Source organism: Oenanthe melanoleuca, chromosome 7 (genome assembly GCF_029582105.1).
Source record: "Oenanthe melanoleuca isolate GR-GAL-2019-014 chromosome 7, OMel1.0, whole genome shotgun sequence".
Taxonomy (NCBI): Eukaryota; Metazoa; Chordata; class Aves; order Passeriformes; family Muscicapidae; genus Oenanthe; species Oenanthe melanoleuca.
The window spans coordinates 16,579,393-16,601,552 of record NC_079341.1 but is presented as its reverse complement, the minus strand read 5'-3'; the positions used below and the strand labels follow the sequence as shown (position 1 = coordinate 16,601,552).

Genomic DNA, 22,160 nt, shown 5'->3' with positions numbered 1-22,160 from the left:
GTTTCGAAGTGTTCACTCAAGTGGTCAAAATAATTTTCACTCAACCATAAAGTATTTTCTACCTTATCTTTTAGGACAAGAAGATTAAATTTGCATTGCTCTATACTTGAAGACATTCTTATGGTGCTTGTCTAAATTACTTAACAGATAAAATATTTGATAATAGGCAGAAAGGGATATTTTGTAAGACAAGATATAACTGAAGTATGCTTCAGTGTGAAATATTTAGATTTTTTTAAAATTATGTTGCATGCAAACAAAGCATAAGGATATGAACTTCTTGTTAAGAATGCATGAAAACAAGAAAAAAGGAAGAAGAGCCAAGTTGTACTGGCAGCCAGCTTTGATTACTGACAGTGATGTACAGTGAGAATGCACTGGGCATGCAGTTTTCAGACAGGTGTTGAACAGTCAGTTCAATCCATTTTTTTCTACTGTTGTGACTTCTAAGGCCCTCTTAGTCGATTTTATCCAGCTCTCTTCTCTAGACATACACAGAACACAGCAGCATGGACATTTAATCTAATTTGCAGAAGCACTTGCTCCTCTAGATAGCATTTTAGTGTTCAAAACCTGTGCCTGATTGCAACAAAGGCTTTTTTAAAAGATGCAAGATGTGAATATGAGAATATAAAAGTAGTTTATATTAAAAGCTCAATGCAATGCAGTGTTATGAATTCAACTTTCTAGCATCCAAACAAGACAATGATGGAGAGGTAAAGTCTGAATGCTCAGAACACATCAAAGTAGCTTTATGGTAAAAAAAGTGACATCCAAAACAACTGTCCATCTTGAGCACTGAAAGACTACAAACAACTACCAGCAAAAGAGAAAACACCTCAAATACTGCCTAATAATTAAATTTAATACGAAATGTCAGTTATCCAGGTGGAGCTGAGAGACCAATAGCTCCAACAGTTTCTTTGTGAGAATAACACACAGATGTTGGGGAAGAGCCTGTAGCATTAAAACAAGGAGATACTACTGCTTTACCTGTCTCAATTGGAGGAACCTTGCTCTCAACAGCATTTGACACTGCTTCGCTGTCTTTAGCACAGGATAATTCACCATTTGTTGTTTGACAAGAACAGCAACCTGTTAAATATATAAAGTAATAGGATAGTTAGCTTCCTTCACACCATAATTTATTTTCCAAGTGCAACAATATATTCCATGCAGCTTTAACTTATGCTCAAAGATAACCCAAAAAGAGAAGAAAAACCTAATTTTTCGATTTGTTGAGAGGGCAAATGGTCACTAATACTAATAGTTTCACATAGCACTACCACCATTGAAGCAACAGAAGTAGCTTTAGTTATAGGAAAAAACCCAGGAAGTTATCAAAAAGGCTACATACAAAAAATTACTAGAAACACATTGAGTGTTTCTGTTGGCATTTAATTCACTGTCAGAGAGACAATTTAGTGGGTAAACAATCTAAGATGCTCAGTGGGCTGCATTTATCACATCCTTATCAAGGTATCACTACTTACATAAAAATCATCTACAAGCTTTTCTTCTTGTCCATTTGCACAACTCTTAGAATGGTAAAAACCAAACTTTTCTTAGAAACAGAAACCTAAATACTTGGTCAGTTATATCTAGATTTTCTTCTGTCCTAGTCTAACACTGAAGCTGTACACTGTCCTTCCCAGGTCAGAATTACATCTGGAATATTAGTTTATAGCACCCTAAGCCAATTATTCTTTATACAAATATACTTTGTCTACCTCTTTCTGCAGATGTCTGTGCAGAAGATTCTGGAGAAGATTGTGCAGAAGATTCTGGAGATGACTGTGCAGAAGATTCTGGAGATGACTGAGTCACAGTGGGTGAAATGTGATTCTGCTCACTCCCTTCCACTTCCACCTCCTCCACTGAGCCACGTGGTGAGTATGGGTTCAACACCCCATAGCTGGACCCTTGCCTACTTCTGTTCATGCACATCAGTGAGATACCTGACATCAGTATACTGATGAACAGTATCACTGCTGTGGTAATTATCTGTTAAAAAAACAAAGAAAATGCACTTAAACATAGGAAAATAGTTGCATGTGTCTGTCTTTCTAACTTCTGTACTTTTCTAAATACACTTACAAGTGCATCTGAACAAGACTATGTTTTCTTGCACCTCATGGCACTGAAAGAGACTAATTTTCCTTGCCTGAGTAACTCAGCTTGTTTGCTTTTTCAAGCATGGACCCCTGTTTCCCATGCAATTCAAAAACATCCCCTCATTGTCCTCCCCTTTCCTCTCAGGATCATCAGTGTTCTGGGTTAAGTTCTGCTCAGGTACCTTTTAATTCCAAAGAGGAATGTGCTCTAATTTACATGCTTTAGCCAATGGGGAGCACCCTATTAATTAGCCTTCCCTTCTAATCATCTGCCACTGATACCAGAATCCACTCTGAGGCTATTTAGTACTTGTGAAAGTGCCACATGAACAATTCTGAGTGACTCATGGACACTCTGTCCATAAGAAACAGAGGGAGAAAACATGACAAATACCTATGCTAGTACACTTCATGCTCTCTGATAAGAGGAACTATTTACAGGCAAAAATGGTAGCTTAGGGTGTTTCAACCTATGCTTGTGCTGAGAAGCCTATCATAGTGCAAGCAGTTACTGCTACACATCTATTACAGGCCAAAAGCCATTAATTATAGGTAATAACAATTTTAGATAACTATCATGCTAGAATACAAATTAGTCACCAGGAAAAGGGCTCTGCAATTAATTACCACTCCTAAGATTTTTCTTTGAGAAGCCTACTCCCTTTTTTTCTTAGTCATAGCTGCCTAAACATGAAGGTCCTTCTCCAAACAAATGTTCCCAGTGGTTCATCACAGAAATACATTTTTGTATAAATCTATAAGCATTCTACACTGATGGTTCTATTATAGTAGCCTGACTGAAAGCTACTTGCACATGTAGCCTGGCAGAAGTCTGAAGTGATGAGGACAGAACACATTCATACCTGATGTTTTCCATAAAAAAAGGCAGAGTCAATACTAGTGTTGTTACGTTCACCAACAATTAGTAAGATTCCTACCAGAACTGTTGGGACTCTGAAAGAACAAAATAGCAAGCACATAACATATTTAGCATGCTCCCACTAATTCAGCAGGCAAGCATTTGAATTAACTTACCCCCATCCAGCTATGATGATGAACCCAATGGGAATCTTTACTGTTTCTCTCTTCTTCAACAGAAACAAAGAAAAAGATAGAAAACCTAAAAAATCCAAACAAAACCAAAAGAAAAGCCTTGTTTATTATTAAAAAGGGAACTGGTAAGTACAGAGCCTAGAAACTCTATGATGTGACCTGCTCAATAGCTTAAGATATTCTTCTCAGACCTTTAAACAGTCCAAAATCATTTGTCTGATTGTATTCTGAGAAAGTAAATTAGAACTACCCATTGCCTAAAAATCATGTTAATAGTGAAACACTGAAAAAAATTCCAGGACATTTTATATTAAATATTCACTTCTAAATAGAAAGGTTGACAAGAGTAAAAAAGATGTCACAAGTTCCAAAAGGACATTTAAGATTCAGGTATTTAGATATCAACAGCAGTTTTCTATTCCAACACTCTCTAGTAGTCAACAAATAGTGTTGTATAAAGTTATAATATTTCTTTAAAAACTGGCTAGTCCTTCATAAAGTCAGTGATAAATTTAACTAAAAAATTTTGCATGTTTTTAGGTATATAACTCTTTATGGGAGTATCTTCTGGAATTACCTATCCTACTCACACCTCAGCAGCTCACAACATTCTCATGTGGAAGGAAATTCAGTATTTGTGTTAGGCCCCACCAGTCATGAGCTATGCATATCAGCTAAACAAATATAACTCACTCCAGAAAAACACCACAGGAATTAAACCCATAGCTTCTGGACAAAAATCTCGAATACCCAAAATCTCTTTTTTAAATTGTAGATGTAAAGTTCTCCAAGTTTCTTGAAGCATCTTCCAATTCTTTCTATTTCAATTCCTGCATTAATCTTAGGCACACATACTGTTTTTAGAAATTACAATTTCCAGAGGACAGAGGTGTTAAAGCTACTCGGGTATTTCCCTTCATTCTGTATTTTCTACTTTTCAATGCACCAGATTTTTAAATCTAGTTAATGCTTAATAATTAAAATCTTAAACTCTGCATTAATTAAAAATCATCATTAAGACTGATTAGCTGAAGGGCAACCCACCATATTCTCTCTATTTGCTTCTGCCTTGAGAGTAGGCTCTTGTCTCTTGTCACACACCAGCCAGGCTGCTGTATCCAGCAAAGGCAAGCCACACCTGCCCAGGTAGAAGCTTCCAGCAGCAGCAGTGCCTAACACTAAACCTCAGCACAACTTACAGGTACCCCCATTTGTAGAACTACAAACAAGTGAAAGGAACAAGTACTCTAAAGAATGTAATAACATTATTGCAGGACATTAATCTTTCATTGCAGTACCTAGGCTCTGCCTAGAGAAATCATACCTGTCCATAGGTAGGTACTATAAAGTGAGCTGTAGAGGAATATAAATACAAGGATCTGTATGGTGATGTCATTCTCTTTAACAGTGAAATTCCATGCCACCATTCCAATGCAAGCAACAAACTGGAAAGAAAAGTAAGATACCATCATTTAAACTGGGAAAGCAGAATGACAAGAAAAACTGAACAGCAAGCTATATACCTGCAGTGAGCTTTAAACACCAGCCCCAGATACACCAGAGGGTAACTTTATGAACTGGATACTCCATTTAGCAGTAAAGCACTACCACAGTAAATTCAGTATTACAGTTGTATCACTGGACTATGCTACCTTGTTTTCAGGGGGGATTTTTGACAGCAAGCATATAAACTAGGAGTAAGGCAAAACCCCCCAACTTCAAATATCTTATAGTAAGTAAAATGGTGATGGTTTTTGGCAAGTACAAACTATTTACCTGAATTGATCTGCACATGAAACTGAGGTTAACAGGTATTTGTTCAGCCAAGAATTACACACTAATTGTCACCCAGTGATACTGCATATATGGTAATTTTAGCACTGAAATAATCTGAAAAGATAGGCTGAAGTTTGTGGAAACAGTAACACAGTAGTTCAATTATTTTTTTTTTTAAGTTGAAAGCTAGCTTTGTTGTTACAGAACAGAAGCACCTGCAGTTCTCATACACGACATTTTTCAAATGTGACTCCATGATCAGAGCTCAGAGAGTTTACTATATATAGACAGAGATATTTCTAAAAAAAACTACAGAACACTTCAGAAAGCACTACCACACAGATGTATTACAAGCACAGGCTGTTCCAGTTGTGCAGTTGACTTCAAGGGAATAAGGAGCGTGTACTCTGTAGTTCCCTCACATTAAATAACAATTAAAATTAATCCAGAGCCACTTGGCTTTGGCCTTCCCTAGCCACCAGCCATGCATTCCCACAAAGCCTTGCACATCCTTGCACCAGCACTTGCACCTGCTGATCCCTCAGCAAGAGCTTCAGGAGCATAAACCAGCACAGGGATTATTTTTCTATTTAGTTCCTTGAATTGGGTCACTATAGAGTCAAACACAGGCGGCGGCTGCTGCTGCTCCTGGTATTGCCAGCTTCAGATGGGTATAAATTGAAACAGAAGTGCACTCAACAGTATTGGGCAATAACTAAGAAAACACTTCAAAAGCCACTCTCCATTCTGATTGTTTATAGTTCTGTTTAGAAATCACAGTGCCCACATTAACTATCATTTTCTTCAAGGGTGTATTTCAGGGCACAGAAATTGTTTAGACAAAATCACACATTAGATTCACCTGCCCTCCACAGTTAGCTATGAAGATCTCACTGTAGAAACCAAACATAGAAAATTAAAAAAAAAAAAACAACTTAAATCCTAAAACTTACACAACAGCACTCTCCTTACTACTGACCTGAGCAACAAGCAGATTTGTTGTAATCATATGAGGAAGCTGTTTGAATTTCTTACTCAGCACAACAACAGTAAGAGACCAGGTCTGTAACACACAAGAAGAAAAATTAATTTAAGAATAAAACAAAACCCGAAAGAATAAGATAAGTATTCTGGCAGATAATGGTGAAATTAAATATACTGTCTGCTACAGTATGCTGCCAGCCTCTGTGCCTCAGCAGCTGCATCAGAAAAAGCAATGCATCTTTGTGTTCTCATGTTGGTGAAGTATTTCCAGGAAAGACCAAGAGCTTGCCTGGGGCACACAGAAGGCCTGTTAGTTCCTCAGGACACAAATGACCACAGTTTAGCCTGGCAATTTAGAATTTAAAATCCACACCAACCTCCTCTTAATCTCCCAAAATGATCTGACAGCAAGAGGTAGCATTTACTTCTGGCTTTCCTTCAGGCACAGTTTCAAGACAACATGACTTCAGTGAGATAACTTCAGAAAATTCTAACTCCTTCCAATATGGATGTTTTTATTTGAAAAAAGCAAATAAAATAATCATACTATCTATACTTTGCATAAAACCAAAACAAAATTCACATTGGTCTTCTGAATTACCAACTCAGTGTTTAAGAAAAGAATTTCTAGTAAAGGAATTTGATAAACATAAATTTTTCAGGTTAAACTATTTCATTAATGCTCATTAAGACTTCATTAAACAAATATGCCCTGACATTTCTGGAGATGAAGTTTGTACACAGCCTTCATTACTGTGACATCCAAGCATTTCACTTGGCTTGATGTAACTAGTCTCTGTGGTGTAAGCTGGTACTTTAATTCCCTCACACCCTGTTATTAAAAAAAGAAAACAAACCTAACAAAAAACCATCTCAAGCTTTGCACTAAATGCTCTAATTCAGTCACTCATCTTTCTCTAGAGTGCAGCTTTCCAGCAGAGGCACTGCTCAGTCAGGATGTTTAACTCCTTCCTCATCCTGCAGGAGGATGTGCTCCCGCTGTGACTCAGTTTGCTGCTTAGGCGCTGCCGCCCCGAGCCCGCGTCCCTCTGTCGCACCCACCAGAGAGAGGAGGCTGACGATGCTGATGTCAAAGCTGACGTTCTGGAGAGCAGCTGCCAGGGGGTTGGGGTCCATGGATGGGATGGTCAGCAGCCATGCAGAAACATACATTATGGGGGCAGACACAAACGTGCTTATCACCATGCCTGAGGTAATCTGCCGAGAGTCAAGCACAAACAACAACGAAATCACATCTCAAGCTAAAAAATCTGCTTTCAGGAACACAACCACTGGCAAAATTTGACCTTTGAATTAAACATACCAAGGCCTTTAACAAATAACCAGTTGTTTCTATAATGAATTATTTAGAATTTGAGCCAGAAAGGATCTAGTTTATACACACAGCTAAACTGAAAATTTTAACAAGCTTCTGAAACAGCAGGAGTAGAGGGCTTCCCACTGCAGATTTCTACAGATCTTTTTCATGTGTGTCAAATATAATAATTACTGCAGTCTAGGGGTGAATTTACACTGTAACAATTTGGTTTTGGATAAAAATATAAGACCATAAATAACTAAAAAACCCCATGTAGCTATGCAAATATTAATATGCACCAATTCACGAGAAGAAACCATCTATATTTACAAGTGATTTCTAGTTTGACTTCTCATTACCTACTTTCTAGAATTTGCATAGTGATGTAAGTGTGAATTGTTACTCATACTAGAGACTCTGCTTTGAAGAGATTTTCTAAGTTCATAGGGCATAAAATTCCAAAATACAAAGCATTAAAAACAATGCAAATCAACAAAAATGTGTTAATGTCACTTCAAGTGGAAGAAGCAATTCTAAAATTTCTATTTTAAGCTGAAAAGATAATTGGTACTCATACTATATACATATAAAAAAAGTAATATGCTTTCTATCTAAGATTTAACTGAATCAATTAAAGCTTAAGATCCTTCATAAATTTTTCAGCTTTAAAATTACACTATTCTTACTGAAGTCAGTAATTTCTTTTTTTCCCTATAAAAACATCTCAAAGATAAGGTATTTGAAAAAAACAGACAAAAACATAACCCCAAAAAACAAAGTTCTTTATATCTAAAATTAACCTAGCTCTTTCTACTAGAGTCACAAATTAAAAAAAAGGACTATCAAGACACTTAAGACATAAGGGAAGATCATGAGAGTACAAATAACTCTATGATATCTACACTACAGAAAAGCAAATTCCTCAAGCCCAAAACAAAGCTTAGCTAAAGTTAGGACATATTTGGAAAAGTTTAACTACATACAATTCCTACTTCCATATTAAATTGACTTGCAAATATTGCGACACCAGGTGCTGCTGGAAAAACTCCATAAAGAAATGCATAGTTTGACAAACTGGTGTGATTGACCACGCTGTCACTCTTGTCCAAGAGCTCCACCATCTCTCTGCAGAGAAATGGCATCATGAGCCTGAAAGAGAGGGGAAAAGTAATTGAAAAAATATTACTCAACCTATTACAAGACTCTTCTTTACTCAGAAAATTAATAAACAGGAAATTTAAGGCTTGTTTGAATACTACTTATGAAAAGCAAAATACTGACATCATTTTGAATGATTGCCTTTATTGTTATCAAAGTATTTACCAGCTGCTTAAAAATCTTACATAACAAATTACATTAAAATAAAAAGGACAAACATGACAAGCAACTCACAGAAGTAGCTTCCCTGATTGTGCAGACACATTCTTTGTACAAATTTCAAATTTAGAGCGGCAAAACATTAAAAACCCTCTCATTTTTCAACTGTCACAGTAATAGCAGCTACAAGCAGTCAGCAGCTCTGAAATTCAGTCCACCTTTTTGCAAGCTGTCTGAAATATAATAAGGGCTCAAGCTTAAGGACTCCATGCCAAAAGTTTTGGCCAGCAAGCTGCCAGCATCAAGGCTATTTCAGCAGTGGCCCAGATCTCACATACTCAGTGTAAGCCTTACACAAGCTTACAGTAAAGCAAAGTGGTAACATTAAAACTCAATGTTTTTCACTCTTTTCATTACAAAACTTGTCATTAAGCTGGTTTACAGACTAGATTTTTAACTTTGCTGGTTAGTTGTGCTTGATACTCAAATGCACCTTCAAATTCTACAATATAAACTTAAGAACCAAACATTCTATTGTATGACTTGTAGTTCTGTAGGAAATATTTAATACTAAATAAATAAATATATATTCCCTGAGATATATTCAAGGGAAGATAATGATAGTATAATATATATATATATATATAAATAGAACTTGGCATTTATTCATGCTTAAAAGTCAAGCAGTTTCAGAGCATAAAGTGACCATTTTCACACTCTTCTAATATAGCAGCTTCAAAGACTTACAAAGATAAAGCAAGGAAAACCAACTAATTTGGAGATGCATTGTTTAAGCCAAATAACATACAAATACTAATCAAATATACTTAAATCACTACTGTCTAACTATTTATTCAGTAAATTTTAATTTATGCTACTATTTTCCCAAATACCCAATTGACAACAGATGGCCTGCTGGCAATCCATGAATGGACAGCACCCCTGATTTTCTTTCTCTACAGAGCTGACAACAGGTTTTTAGTCTACTAAATTTCCTTTAAAAATTAACAGTTGTATTCTATCAAAGAGTTTGGGAAGCACTCACTCAAAATACTGGAAGTGAAATGTACTATCATTATAAGGTTTTTTAGAGAAAAGCCATCTGACCAGGGTATTCAGAGCTCAAAACATCTAGAGAACAAAATAATAAAAAACCATAAATTGAACTTACAGTTTAGCTGTGATGAGAAGGATCAGTGCAACAAACATACCCTTTGTCAGTTTTTTTGTTTGTCCCACCATAGTCAGTCCAAGATAAAAAAGTGCAGAGCCAGAAAATGAACTTCCTAGTCCATCAAGGAAGTTTTCAAGGTATTCAGGAATTTTCTGACCAAGAATAAAGTTTGAGGCAATTCCTATGAAGACCATGAATACAATTGGGTTCTGCAAAACTCGAAGGAGTGCTAGGCCCACTATTTTGATTTTGCTCTGTGACACAGTGCGATTATTCCTCCACTTCTGGATTTCACAGAAGATAAACCCCACGGGGTTTAGCATCATAAGAGATATTGGAGCCACTAGGTAAATGTACTGGAGATACTCTGGGTAAGTGGTTTGATATAAAGCTTCAACTAGAAGACAGGAAATGAAGAGTTATGAGTGGTAACATTTCAGCAGAAAAATACATTGAAATATTGAAATTAAATTTTGCTCTCTGAAAACTAAAGAAAATTATTTAAGTTTCCTCCAGAAGGAACTGAAGGAATTCAGTTAATTAACAATCAATATAAGATAATGCAGGAAGAGAAGTTTCTCTAATCGTATTAGGCCACAGTTATCTAAAGAACACATTAAAGACCAGATTAACTACCCAATACTATTTAATCATCCTACAATTAGTCAACATTTACAAAAAAAACAAAAAAAAAAACAAAAAAAAAAACTGTTTAACAATTCTATGTTTTCTTTGAGTCAACCCAAATGCTGGAAAAATTTTGGCTTTATTTCTGACTTGCCTTTCCTCCCCAGAAACAAGACAGTTGTGGAGAATTAAATGCACCTTTGCAGGATACAAGTTGCTTCCCATCTTAAGGGAGTCTCACTTGTCTGGAATTTAATCAGTTTTCAATGAAAAGTCAGGTGTGACCTTTCTATAGTGATTCAACACAACACAACAAACCAACAACTAGAAAAAAACAGTTTATCACATAGTTATTGGTTCATTCTCTGGGACTACTTAGGACAAGAATTACTGCTGAAGTTATGGTCCCTCAAGGAACTCTAAATCATGAGCCTTTGTTTTCATTACTACTACATACTTCTGAGCCAAAGTAGAATTGCTTCTTATTTCAAGTTTATTTCAAGTCTTATTTAAAGTACTTATTTGAAGTACTAAAGGCACTTCAAAAATAATGAAAACACTTCAGAAACATATACAAGATTCAATTCTGACGAGAATTTAAAAAACACCCAATGCTTTAAAAGTAGAATGTTCTCTTTTACCTGATTTATAATTGCTACATTTAATAATTTTCTTGTTATTAGTAATCATCAATAATATACTATAGGTATTAATAGCATGTCAATTGTAATACGGGAATAGATAGTTAATTGTATCATAATTATTTTATATATATTATGTATTAGATATATACTATGCATACGGTTCATAGTTATTATTAACAACATTATTAACCTTTTCTGAAAAAGCTTTTCCTCATGACTAAATTTTTCAAAATCCAAAAGAGTTTTATCTTCATATTATTTAAGCTTCTGGAATGACAGGAACTTCCAAGTGCTAAATCAGTGCTCACTTTGAACAGCAAGGGCTTTAGACCAAATAAACTTGCATTCTCAACTAGCTGATTTCTTGCATAGATCAAAAAAGTCACTAAGGATGTTTTTATTTTTACAGGCTATTATTACAGTACACGTACAAAAACTACCTGTACTAAAATCCTGAATGGACTGCTGAAAAGGAGTATCAAGTTTGGGGTTAGTTATTGCATTGAACAAGCCAGTTTTAAGCATTAAATACATCCTAGTAATCAAAACCACTTTAAACATGCTGGACACTTTTTATGTAAATAAGTTTTTTCCTAAAAGCTGAGACTGATGTTTTATGTTGCTTTATATAGAATGCCCATGACACTTGAACACAACTCCACATGTCACATGTAAGTAATGTCTGAGTGAAAAACTTCAAAAATCTTTACTTTCTGGTAGAGTGAAGCTGCATTCTTAAGACAATAAATTAAGGTCTTTAAGTACTTTAAATAATGTATTATGTCAGAATGCATTTTACTGCATTTTTACAAAAAGTGGAATTAGATCACTGAGTCAGTGGGTGAAAAAAAAAGTTAGAAATCACTCTTAAGGAATTGTTAAGACAAGATAAATAATCCACAACTTCTACCACTGATGAAAAGTTTTCTTTTTATTTAAATCATGGTGCCTGCATACTGATGATAAAAAAAAAAATTGAAATCAAAGGTATTTTAGATTTTTAAAAACCAATTCTCCATGTCCCAGCTGCTCAAAAGTACATATAAATCACGTGCTAGCTGTCCATGCTCAATACAATGAGTATGATTAAAGTTACAGTGACGGTCACCCACACAACACCTCTGCTACACCTGTGCTTTAACACACAGCTCTAGAGAACACCTGAATCTGTTGGGCAGAGTTGTATGATTATTACCCAGTAATAAAAAACCCCAAAGCTTTCTATCATAGTAATTCTGTCCACATCAGGGGTGTGCCACCAAACCTCTCTGCCAGTTGGTTCTTTTTCACCCCAACATCACTTTTTAATCTAGAACTGTCATAACCATGATAACAGAAAAACAGTGATAAGCTTCAAATATTTGACATGAGTTTTGATTTCCCTATTCGCATATATTTTCAAATGACAAAAAACATCATAGTAAAGAAATAATAAAGAATAATAGTAATGTATTAAAGAAATTACGTGGGATAAAGACTCAGGAATGATTAAGAGTTCAAATTGCCTTTTTAACTAGTGTTGGCTTAGTGCACAATTTGTCAATATTGATTTTTTTTTCAATTACAAATTTCCACTGCTACAGCATTTAAAAGTATTTTTTCATTAAAAGATCAGGCTTTGTTCAAAACACTACCTCTGTCAACACGAAAAACAGAAAGGCATTCTTTGTTGACCAGTCCTGCAAACACTTCAGAGAAGCTTGGGTAATATTTTACTAATAGCAAAAAGTTTGCACAGGTGGCAGCATGAACCAAATACCAGTGAAAGTTTGGGGATGGGAGAAGGGAAAGGACAAGAGGAAATAAACCTCAAGAGCCTACAATGTTTCTGCTGCAGTAACTATTCCAGTAAAGCTCTAAATGGTAGATTTTGGCAAGATCATAGATACAAAAAATATAAATCATATCTTAAAAATCATGAAGTACTTGAAGAAATATGCAATCTTACAAGAAAGTAAAAGTAGAAAGAATGTTCTAACCACAATACAATGGAAATACATTCAGAGGCCCCCAAAATACACACATCAAAAAAAAAAGAAACTCTAATTGGCATCTAAAATGCATACCAACAAACAAAGACATAATCCTCACAGCCCCATTTGTGGCATACTTTTGATTTCTTTCAAGAGGAAAAAATCTCAGGTTTGCAAGAGAAACACAGTATTTTCATCTAAAAGAAAACCATGCAATTGCATTTGTCTAAATTTTATACATAGTAAGCAAATTTCAGGAGAATAAGAAAGGATGAGGATTCTCCTAAGCATGCTACCCTGGAATAAGGAGAAAAATACTGTTAACTCCTAAAGTAATCTAAAATATGCATCTACTTGTTACACATAATCTGGAATTGCATATTTGACCTTTCCTTTGAAATTATATTTTCAATTATGTAATCAAACATCTTGCTTTTTGTATTGCTAGAACCAACTTGCTCTCCTTTTTCAGTTTTAACCTTTCCTAGATGATGAGTAGTCTCAAAGAGAATTTGAGAGGCACTTCAAAAATTATTTCAATTGCATGGAACTTCAATTCAAAAGTCAATTTCAAATTATGGAAATATAAAAGCAAACATGTGTAGAACAGTGACAATTAATTTTAAAGAAGAAAACATACTTACCTATTGGATATCCCAGTGCAAAGTCATTGCTTTGTGTAGCAAAAATAGGGAACAAACCTGCTTTGCTAAATCGGTTCTCGGGACTGGCTACTAACAATGTTAAAACACAGACTAAAAAAAACACAGCAGCTTTGGCAACTAAAACACTGTACAGGAAGGACCAATTCACATTAGAAAAATTAAGTACCACCATGTTTTTGAACAGTAAAGCCGGGAGTGCAAAACGGGACACAAAATTTCCCAGTCCTTTGGCCTGAGTTGATGTGATAATGTTGGCTCTTCCAGCTATGTAGCCACAAAGAATTATTCCAAAGCATTCCAAGAGGGCTGGGAAAAGCCTGCTTATTGACATAGAAGGAGGACCACCAGTGGCATTGAGTTCAGGTTGTCCAGGCAAAGAAAGAGACATGTTAGCTGAAGATGAGAGGTTTTGTGAAGTGAAGTCTGAATAGCTATCCATTTCCTCTGACCACCTCTTCCAAAAGAAGAGTGTGAAATGATCTCATCTGTAAAAGGAACAAAAGTACACTTATTAACTTTATTCCTCTAAATACAAGCTTATCTCCTCTTAAATGATTATAGAATAGACAACAAGAATAGCCATTACAAGAACAGAGCACCAGGAAAGGAAGATAAATTTGATGAAGAATCAAAGCTTCTCCACTCTGGTACAAAAATATTTGGGAAGGTCCTCTCTACTTCCAGAAGGATTTAGGGTTAAATCATCATATCACCCTTGAAGTTTGTACCTTGCTTCGTGCAACTTTGACCTCTCCCAGCATTTCAATACCATGTGCTAATGATACACTTTTCAGCTAGCAAAGAATCCACCTATGACGCACAGCAGCCAATGATCTCATTCATTGCACTAGAGCCTACCCATATTTCTACATACAATTTTTGAGGTCTGTAGCAGTGAAATTTAAGCAGGGCTGAAGTATTTCTGTAGAGGAGAAATACCTGCTGACCCCCGTTCCTCATTTGTAAGCAGCGATTCCCTTTGCAAGGGCTGATTACAACACCGCAGGCTCCATATGCAAGCAGACACGTAAAGTCTGCAAATCAGATGAAGAGAGTGGACATCAAACACAAATATTCATTGGTCAATAGCAAGGTCCTGCCAGATATGGCTTTGGCAATATAGCTCTGAAACCTGTGCAGTCCATCAGCTAACTCTGCACATAAAATTCTGACATGACTAAATCCTGAAGTACTCTGGTTAGCAAGTCAAGATGATTTAGTCCACTTTGTAGGGATAGAAACTAAGGCAAAGGTGAACTGATTTCCCCTAAGCTATTTAAGGTATCAGTGGTAAATTCAAGATTGCCAAGTCCCAAACAGTGCTTTGTACAGCACAATCTTCAAATTAGCAACTGGTTTAAGAGTCTTCCCAGCTTCTTTGTATCCTATCCACAAGGAACACGGAACACAGCAGCCAGGCAAATAAGCAAGTAAATCAAGTCAGCCCAAAGGTGAGGTCGTGCAAGGTCTATTTCACACCCAGGCATTCAGTGTATACATATTCACAAGCATCAACTCTTTGACTAATGACTTTTATTTATGCCTGAGGCTTTTGGTAAGCACTTCATGATGCTGTTGTAATTCATCTGGACTGAGCTACTGCATCTTCCAAACCTGTCCAAGGCTATCTCTTCTCCCAAGGAAAATGAGTCTCACTCCAAGTAGGGCTTATTTTAAAAACTGCACTTTTCTTATATTATAGATGATTAGCTTAGATGTATTTGAACAAGGAATTCAAAGTATTATTTGCTACAGAACAATAGGAAAACTTACAATAAATGAAGCAAACAACAAACCATTTCTTCTACTAGAAAAACTTAAGGATGTTTTTGAGATTTGCAAAATGTCCTAAAGAGGATCAGAGACAGATTTCCAACACTGAATTCTTGAAAGAAACCAGCCACATTCTACACTAGCTGCAAGGTAAAAAGCAAGTTTTCAGCACAGCCCCATGTCAAATTCTTCAAGCTTACAGCACTACATAGGGGTAAGGCTCCCAGCAGTACAACGTGTTTCAACCTTCTCACTGCTCTCTCAAGGGTTTTTTGTCAGCAATAAGATACAGCTGAAACTTTTTTAACCAAATGCAACATTTGATCTGTAGTGGAAGTGTGTTCCAGCATATCTATCCCTAAATTCTAGCATTCCTTCTCCTGTGCCTTCCTATTCAAGGCTAATGACAAGGCTCTCCTCTTTCTGTATTAAAATCATTATTTCTCCTCACAATCGTATCTTCCTCACTAGATCAAAACTGACATGGATACACACCCACACATCCCAAACCATCTTTTGTAAGACATAGATAGATAGATAGATAGATAGATAGATAGATAGACAGACAGACAGACAGACAGACACCTGCAGCCTTTCTTCAGCCTACCTTCAACTTCATTACAAGGAACCCTGTCAAGTCATACAGGACAAATTTTTGCAAGTGTTTCAAAGAGAAGAACTCCATCACAGTAAAAGCTGCTACTGGTACTTCTCAGAGGGCTTTGAGTGAATGATCTCTTCATCTTGAGAGAGATGCACATCCTAAATTCTTCACATTTAACACAGAGTACCTATTGCCAAGCAGTGTTTTCCACAAAAGCGAGCTTTTGCATTCTGCTTAACACAGTGAGCCCATCTCAGCACTTTTTGCTCTATAGGATACAGACATTTATATAACTGTTGTTATATGAGATTATGTAATGACTAATCACAGATTTAATATACAGCCCTACTACACTTCAGACTTATCTCAAACTAGTGTCTCGCAAGAGTGAAATTATTTTCAATTCACAGCTCTTAATGAAATCAAAGATAATGATCTCATGCAAACCCAAAACCTGATAGTCTTAAAATGCACCAGATCAGAAACTCAATTCTCCAGCTGCTGTGAGTTAAGCAACATCAGGTTCCTCTCTGAGTACAGAAATAGAGAAATTGCCTCCTTCATCAAAGGAAGGCAAAAATCCCTTTCATCTTCTTTTTCTAATGAAAGTGAAAGACAGCATGAGGGAATAAAAGAGATAACTTCAATGTATATCTCCCCACTGGTCTCTTAAGCTTTCAACTGATAATCACTCTCAGGATAATATGGCAAGACCGTGCACATTGTTCATAAATTATATCCCACAACATGACCTACTTTAATGCAATGCAGAAGCTCTCCCACTTTAATGTAAGGATGACACATTATTTTACTCAGGAAGATTAAAATGGAGTTGGGGTAGGAAGAGTTACAAGTAACAAGAGTTACTTGTGGCAGCTCCACTACCCCATTCTCAGCTAAGATAAGCATGTACTACATGCATTTGCTTGTAAAAATTTGCGAAGTAAGTCAAAGAGGAAGCAACTTCAGAGAGATACAACGATAAAAGCAAGTGGGAAAAAGTGATTCTTGCAGTTCCTATTGCTAGTTAACCACAATTTTTACTTTTCTCTTTACTGGGCTAAGAAAACAGAGAACAATATGGCAACAGCAATTAGCACAAGAAATGGGCCACCTGTATCTGGAAACCTAGACAATGCCACAAGAAACATCACACACCTTCTGTGTCTCTGAGCAGCGGTTTTTCAAGACCACATTTCCTTTGTCATCCTTCTGCCACGATGCCCTTCCAAGAAAGCTCCCGGCTGGGGAGCAGGCACTGGACACCTGGGGAAACTGAGGCCTGCCTGAGCACACGGCTGGCACAGCTCACATGGCAACACTTCAAGCTCCACAAACTTCGGCAGTGCAGGAGCTCAGACAACACCAAATGAAGCAACAGTTGCCAGCGGCACCGAATGACAACTCAGAAAATGAATGAAAAGCATACCTCCCCAAAATTTTCACTTAGGCTGATCTTTGGGCTTGTCAACAAATAGATACATACTTCTGAAGCAGACAGCAAAACATTTTTCAAAAGGCAGGGAACATTTTCTTGCACCCCTCAAAAAGCACCTCATTTGCAGCACTTGACAAATTGGGATGTAAAATCCTTTGACTTGCGGCCACAAAGCGACAACAAACCACCGCCTCTCGCCGGCCCCTTCCCGGCCCATCACTGCCCTCCTTCCCGTGTCACCCCAGTTACGAGCACGCAGCGTTTCCAGTCAAGAACAGAAAAGCAGCAGCACTGCCCTGAGTGACAGCTGCCTCAATAGAAAATAACCAGAACGGCAGCTTACCTACTTAGCTTTCGGCAGGCACCTCCGCACAGGGGTGCACGGAGAGAGTTTGCGCTCTGCCAGACCGAGAACCCCTTCAAGGCCGGGGCCGCCGGTACCGAGGCCAGGGAGGGGAGGTCTGGCCCGCCCCGGCCCGCCCCGCCAGCGACAGCCCCGCTGCGGCAGCCGGCTCAGCGCCCCGGGCGGGCCCGGGCGTGGGCGGCCCCGGGAGCGGACCCCGGCCCCGGCAGCGGGCGGACCGCGGGCAGGCCGGGGCTGCGCGGCGGCGCGGGCGGAGCAGCCGCAAGATGGCGGCTCGGCGGCCGCCCCGCGGGGTGCCCGAGTGCGGCGGGGCTCCACCGCCACCGCGGCCCCGCGGCTTTCCCTGCGCTGGGAGCCGCCTCTCCTGGATACGGGAGCGGAACGAGCCGCTGCCCCTCCGGCCGCTCCGGGGCCCCCGGTGGCTGTCAGCCCCTGCCGCAGCCGCTGGCCCCGCGGGAAGGGAGGCCGGGCGGGCCGGCGGGGTCAGCCCCGTTATCGGCCCGGGCTGCAGCTCGGCGGGGCCGATAGCGGCGCTGGCTCCCGGCAGCAGCCGGTCCCTCAGCCTCCTACGCTCATCCCAACTTTCTAGCAGTCTGAACGCCTGGAAACAAAACCCCGTGTTATCCACGTGCCGCCGGTTCCACAAATCTGGCCAGTCAGTAATTACCCTAGTGAAAACTAAGAAATGGTAACGACCAAAGATCCTCATGCAGAAAACGAGGACGCGGCTTTCTCAGCGCTTTCCCTTTGTAATGCTATCGAGGGGAGAGCGGTTCCAGCTGCCCTTGCCCCAAGATAACAGGCTGCTGCTGCAAAGAGAGCAAGTGTGAGTTCAGTGCACTTTATTCTCCCCTCCTGATCAGACTCAAGCCTTATGTCACATAATTTTTTCCACAGTCAGTTCTGTTCACAAGGTCTACTATTGAAATGCATACCGGAAACAAAATTGATATTATAGAGTAAGAGCAGCAATATAACAGAATTAACACTTAATTTGAAGTCCAGTTAAGAAAATTCTGTAAAGAATGCAGACAGGGAGAGTAACTCGTGGAGATAAACATGGCTGTTAGAAACTTGGCAGCTACTACGTTGTTGGTATCACATGTCTGCTTTAAATTTAATTTAAAGATACTGATGCTTAAATTTTATGTTTCTGCACTAGAAGTGCATACACTTAATAGAACCTCAATAGACATGAAGCAGCAGTGTCAGTGCTTGACTCCCCACTGCCTCCCATTCCTGTCTACATCCTGTCCCAGCTCTGGGCCAACGCATCCCAAGCAAAAGATCAGCAAGGGATTGTTCCAAAGCTGTGCCAAGGTTTATTATGTGTGTTTACTGCTGGAAGGTGGTGCAGCCTGTTGGGTAACACTCACCCACTGTAACGTTAGGGTGAGACTTTGTTTTGATGCAAACATCAATAAAGAAGACTCTTTTGTTAATTTTTTCACTGTTGAAGTTTCCCTGTTTGGCACCTGACAAAGACCACTTTCAGACTGATTTGGTTTTGGAAATACAGTATAATAGGGCCTTTCCAATTTTTTTTGTTCATTCTTTCCTACTGAAATGACACCTTAGAGGGACATGCTCTGGGGAGTAGCAGGGGAGGTAAACCAGACCATATTTAGTAAAAATGTATGCCTTCCCTTCTCTTGAATGCATTTTTTCCCCTTTGAAAAGATCACTAATAATTTAGCATTTAATGAAGTATTTAAACTACAAGAATCCTTCAGCTGTTTTAAAAGAGCATAAATTTGGCTGCTCATTGACTGCTACTGATATTCACTGACCACCAGCCTGATTTCCCAGGGGATCTGCAGTAACAGGATGGGGCTGTGGTTCCATCTCAGCTCTAGCAACACACCGTGTGCTAAACCAGGTAAGCACACTTGACCCGAGTCTTGTGTCTTCTTTTGGGGAACACAAACACATTAAAAGTGTAATACTCAAAAAAGTAAATAGTAAGACACCTCAAAACCCTGAAAAATTAAAATACTCAAAAGTATGAAAATGTAGTATCAAAGACGTGAAAAATACAATAAAATTATTACAGCTACTGTCTAAATAAATGAAGCAAAAGTATATAAATAGGGCTTAATATAGCATATTTCCTCTTGCAGATTCTAATATTTTTAAACATATTATAAGTAGCCTAGCAACTATCTTTCATTGACATGTAACTATCTCTCATCTCACTCTGAGATGAACAGAGAACAACACTAGGGTCTGACCCCTTGCCCTGTTAAGAAACATGAAATCATTATTATCCAGACTGTACCCCCAGAACAGCACTGTGAATAACTCAAACTCTGCATTACAGGACCAGTTCTCCACTTGGCTGGGAGTAACGAAATCTTTCTAATGCAGTATTCAATATACAGGATACCCCAACCATATACAAAGTCCTGCTTCTCAGAACAGCAAAGACTGTATTTTCTCACTGCTTGATACCTCCTCTCTGCTCCCTCAGCACTTAATTAAAGCTCCACAGGCACTTTCTTTGAGCCACATGTTCTCTTGCCTTGAACATCCCCTTGTGTTCCATGGAGCATCTCCATGTTCCAACACCCTGCCTTTATAACAGAGTTAATTTCTTTTTCCTTTTAAGATCTTTGTAAACTAAGGGTGACAGCCATGGACATTAATTCTCATGGAGTTTCACCCAAAAAGACCCCATGCATTAATTAAACCCCCAAATGTAAATGTGTTCCCACAGCTATAAAAAGTCCAACTAATGCAAGGTTTTTGTATACAAACTCCTGGGAGGACAGGTTTATAGAGTCCATCACAGCTATAGAGTTGATCACAGCTATCCTCTACCAGTGGCGACTCAGCCTTGGCAGCTGAACTGTAGATCACAGAAAACACAGTTACTGCCATTGCAAAACCAAACTTTCCAAAAGCCACTTAAACACAAAGCTTTAAGTTGTCCCCAAAATTTTAATTCAATCCTCTTGAGCATTCCCTTAGCATGACATAACATTGTATAATAATGAACTACTGTCCCCCTTGCTTTTTGTTCAGGTTTAGACTCAAATTGGATGTTTCTATCCATTTATGTGCCACCAAAGTAGCCAACAGATTATATGGTTGGCAATTTCTGCTTTTTGACCTGGGGAGCAGCTTAACCAATGAAAAGCAGCTGGAGCAACCATTACATGAGTCGTCCTGTGGCTTTCATCACACTCATTTACCTGCAACAATTACACGTACACAGGCTGGGCCCACACAGGAACTGAGAGAGGTTCACTCTCTCAGTGACAGCAGGTTTCAGACAATGCCACTTTTAAGAAATGGTAGTGACCACATAAAAACATTTTACAAAGGCATACAACTGAGCCAGTTTGGAAGGGTTTTTTGGGAAGTCACAAATGTGTGTTTGTACTTGGTGTGAAGGCTAGTTCACTGGTAAAGTCAAGCACTTGTTGCAAAACCTGAAATGCTGGAGTATTCTGAAGAAAAGCACTCAAGACTTTACTATAAGCAAGTACATTTCTCCAATTTGTTTCTGAAAATACTAAAACTGGATTTAATTTTTTTTTTTTTCTAGAGAACTAGCACGGAAATTGTAATCAAATTGTTAGGGTGTGGTGATAACTGAAAGACAACATTGCCTTACAGTAGGAAGTGTCAGGTGAGCTTCAAAACAGCATTGCTGATTAAATAGGTGCAAAATTTATCTAAATAACCTCTCAGTAGGGTATTAGAAAAGCATACCTTTTCCAAGAATAAACAAAAAAAACCCAAAAAAACCCAACAGAATACAGAACAGGAGAAGACAGGAAGAGCATCAGGATGAAATGTGTCTGGAAATTTACAGGTATAATCCCAGTGCAATTTCCAGACAGCTGTGCACCTAGTTTTCAGTAACGTGGAAAAATCCAAGTCTCTTACCAACACAGTAATTGCAGCAATGGGTAGAGACATTAGCACCTCTTACGTATTCTCCTTATCAACCACAGGAAAAATACCTCCTTAAGGCTCCTTGGTTATTGACAATGAGCCAAATGTTATATGAACTTTGGATTTATACCTACAGACAATGTGGCTTTTCAAGTCCAGTACTGGAAAAAATGCCCTTCTCTTACTGCTCATTGCTTAACAAGTAAATGGATTATATAATGCACAAGGCAGGGACCCCTGTTCAACCTCTGTTAAATTTTCTTAGCTGACTCCATCTAAAAATGGATGTCTAACTTTATTTATCCAAAGCAGTAGTTCAGGGTTCAGAAAGTTGTTTTGTGATGTCTGCTCTCTTACAGTAGTGCGTAGGGCATGCAGGAAGAACACGAAGGGCTTATCTAGACCTAGATGTGTCTGGTCACTTACACTGACT

At 38.3% G+C, this 22,160-nt stretch overlaps 1 protein-coding gene across 1 annotated transcript in view; it reads right to left on the bottom strand.

The window, feature by feature from the left end:
- GPR155 (G protein-coupled receptor 155) overlaps window positions 1-17,984 on the bottom strand; it is a 28,625-nt gene extending 10,641 nt beyond the window's left edge. Inside the window, exons 1-11 of the mRNA XM_056496849.1 lie at window positions 17,804-17,984; window positions 13,625-14,130; window positions 9,734-10,133; window positions 8,229-8,394; window positions 6,990-7,145; window positions 5,923-6,006; window positions 4,492-4,612; window positions 3,150-3,234; window positions 2,978-3,068; window positions 1,731-2,004; window positions 994-1,095 (exon numbers count right to left, since the gene is read on the bottom strand). Coding sequence (XP_056352824.1) covers window positions 994-1,095; window positions 1,731-2,004; window positions 2,978-3,068; window positions 3,150-3,234; window positions 4,492-4,612; window positions 5,923-6,006; window positions 6,990-7,145; window positions 8,229-8,394; window positions 9,734-10,133; window positions 13,625-14,084 — 1,939 coding nt within the window. The 5' untranslated portion in view covers window positions 14,085-14,130; window positions 17,804-17,984. The remainder of the gene's footprint in view (window positions 1-993; window positions 1,096-1,730; window positions 2,005-2,977; window positions 3,069-3,149; window positions 3,235-4,491; window positions 4,613-5,922; window positions 6,007-6,989; window positions 7,146-8,228; window positions 8,395-9,733; window positions 10,134-13,624; window positions 14,131-17,803) is intronic.
- Between the last annotated feature and the right edge of the window lie 4,176 nt (window positions 17,985-22,160).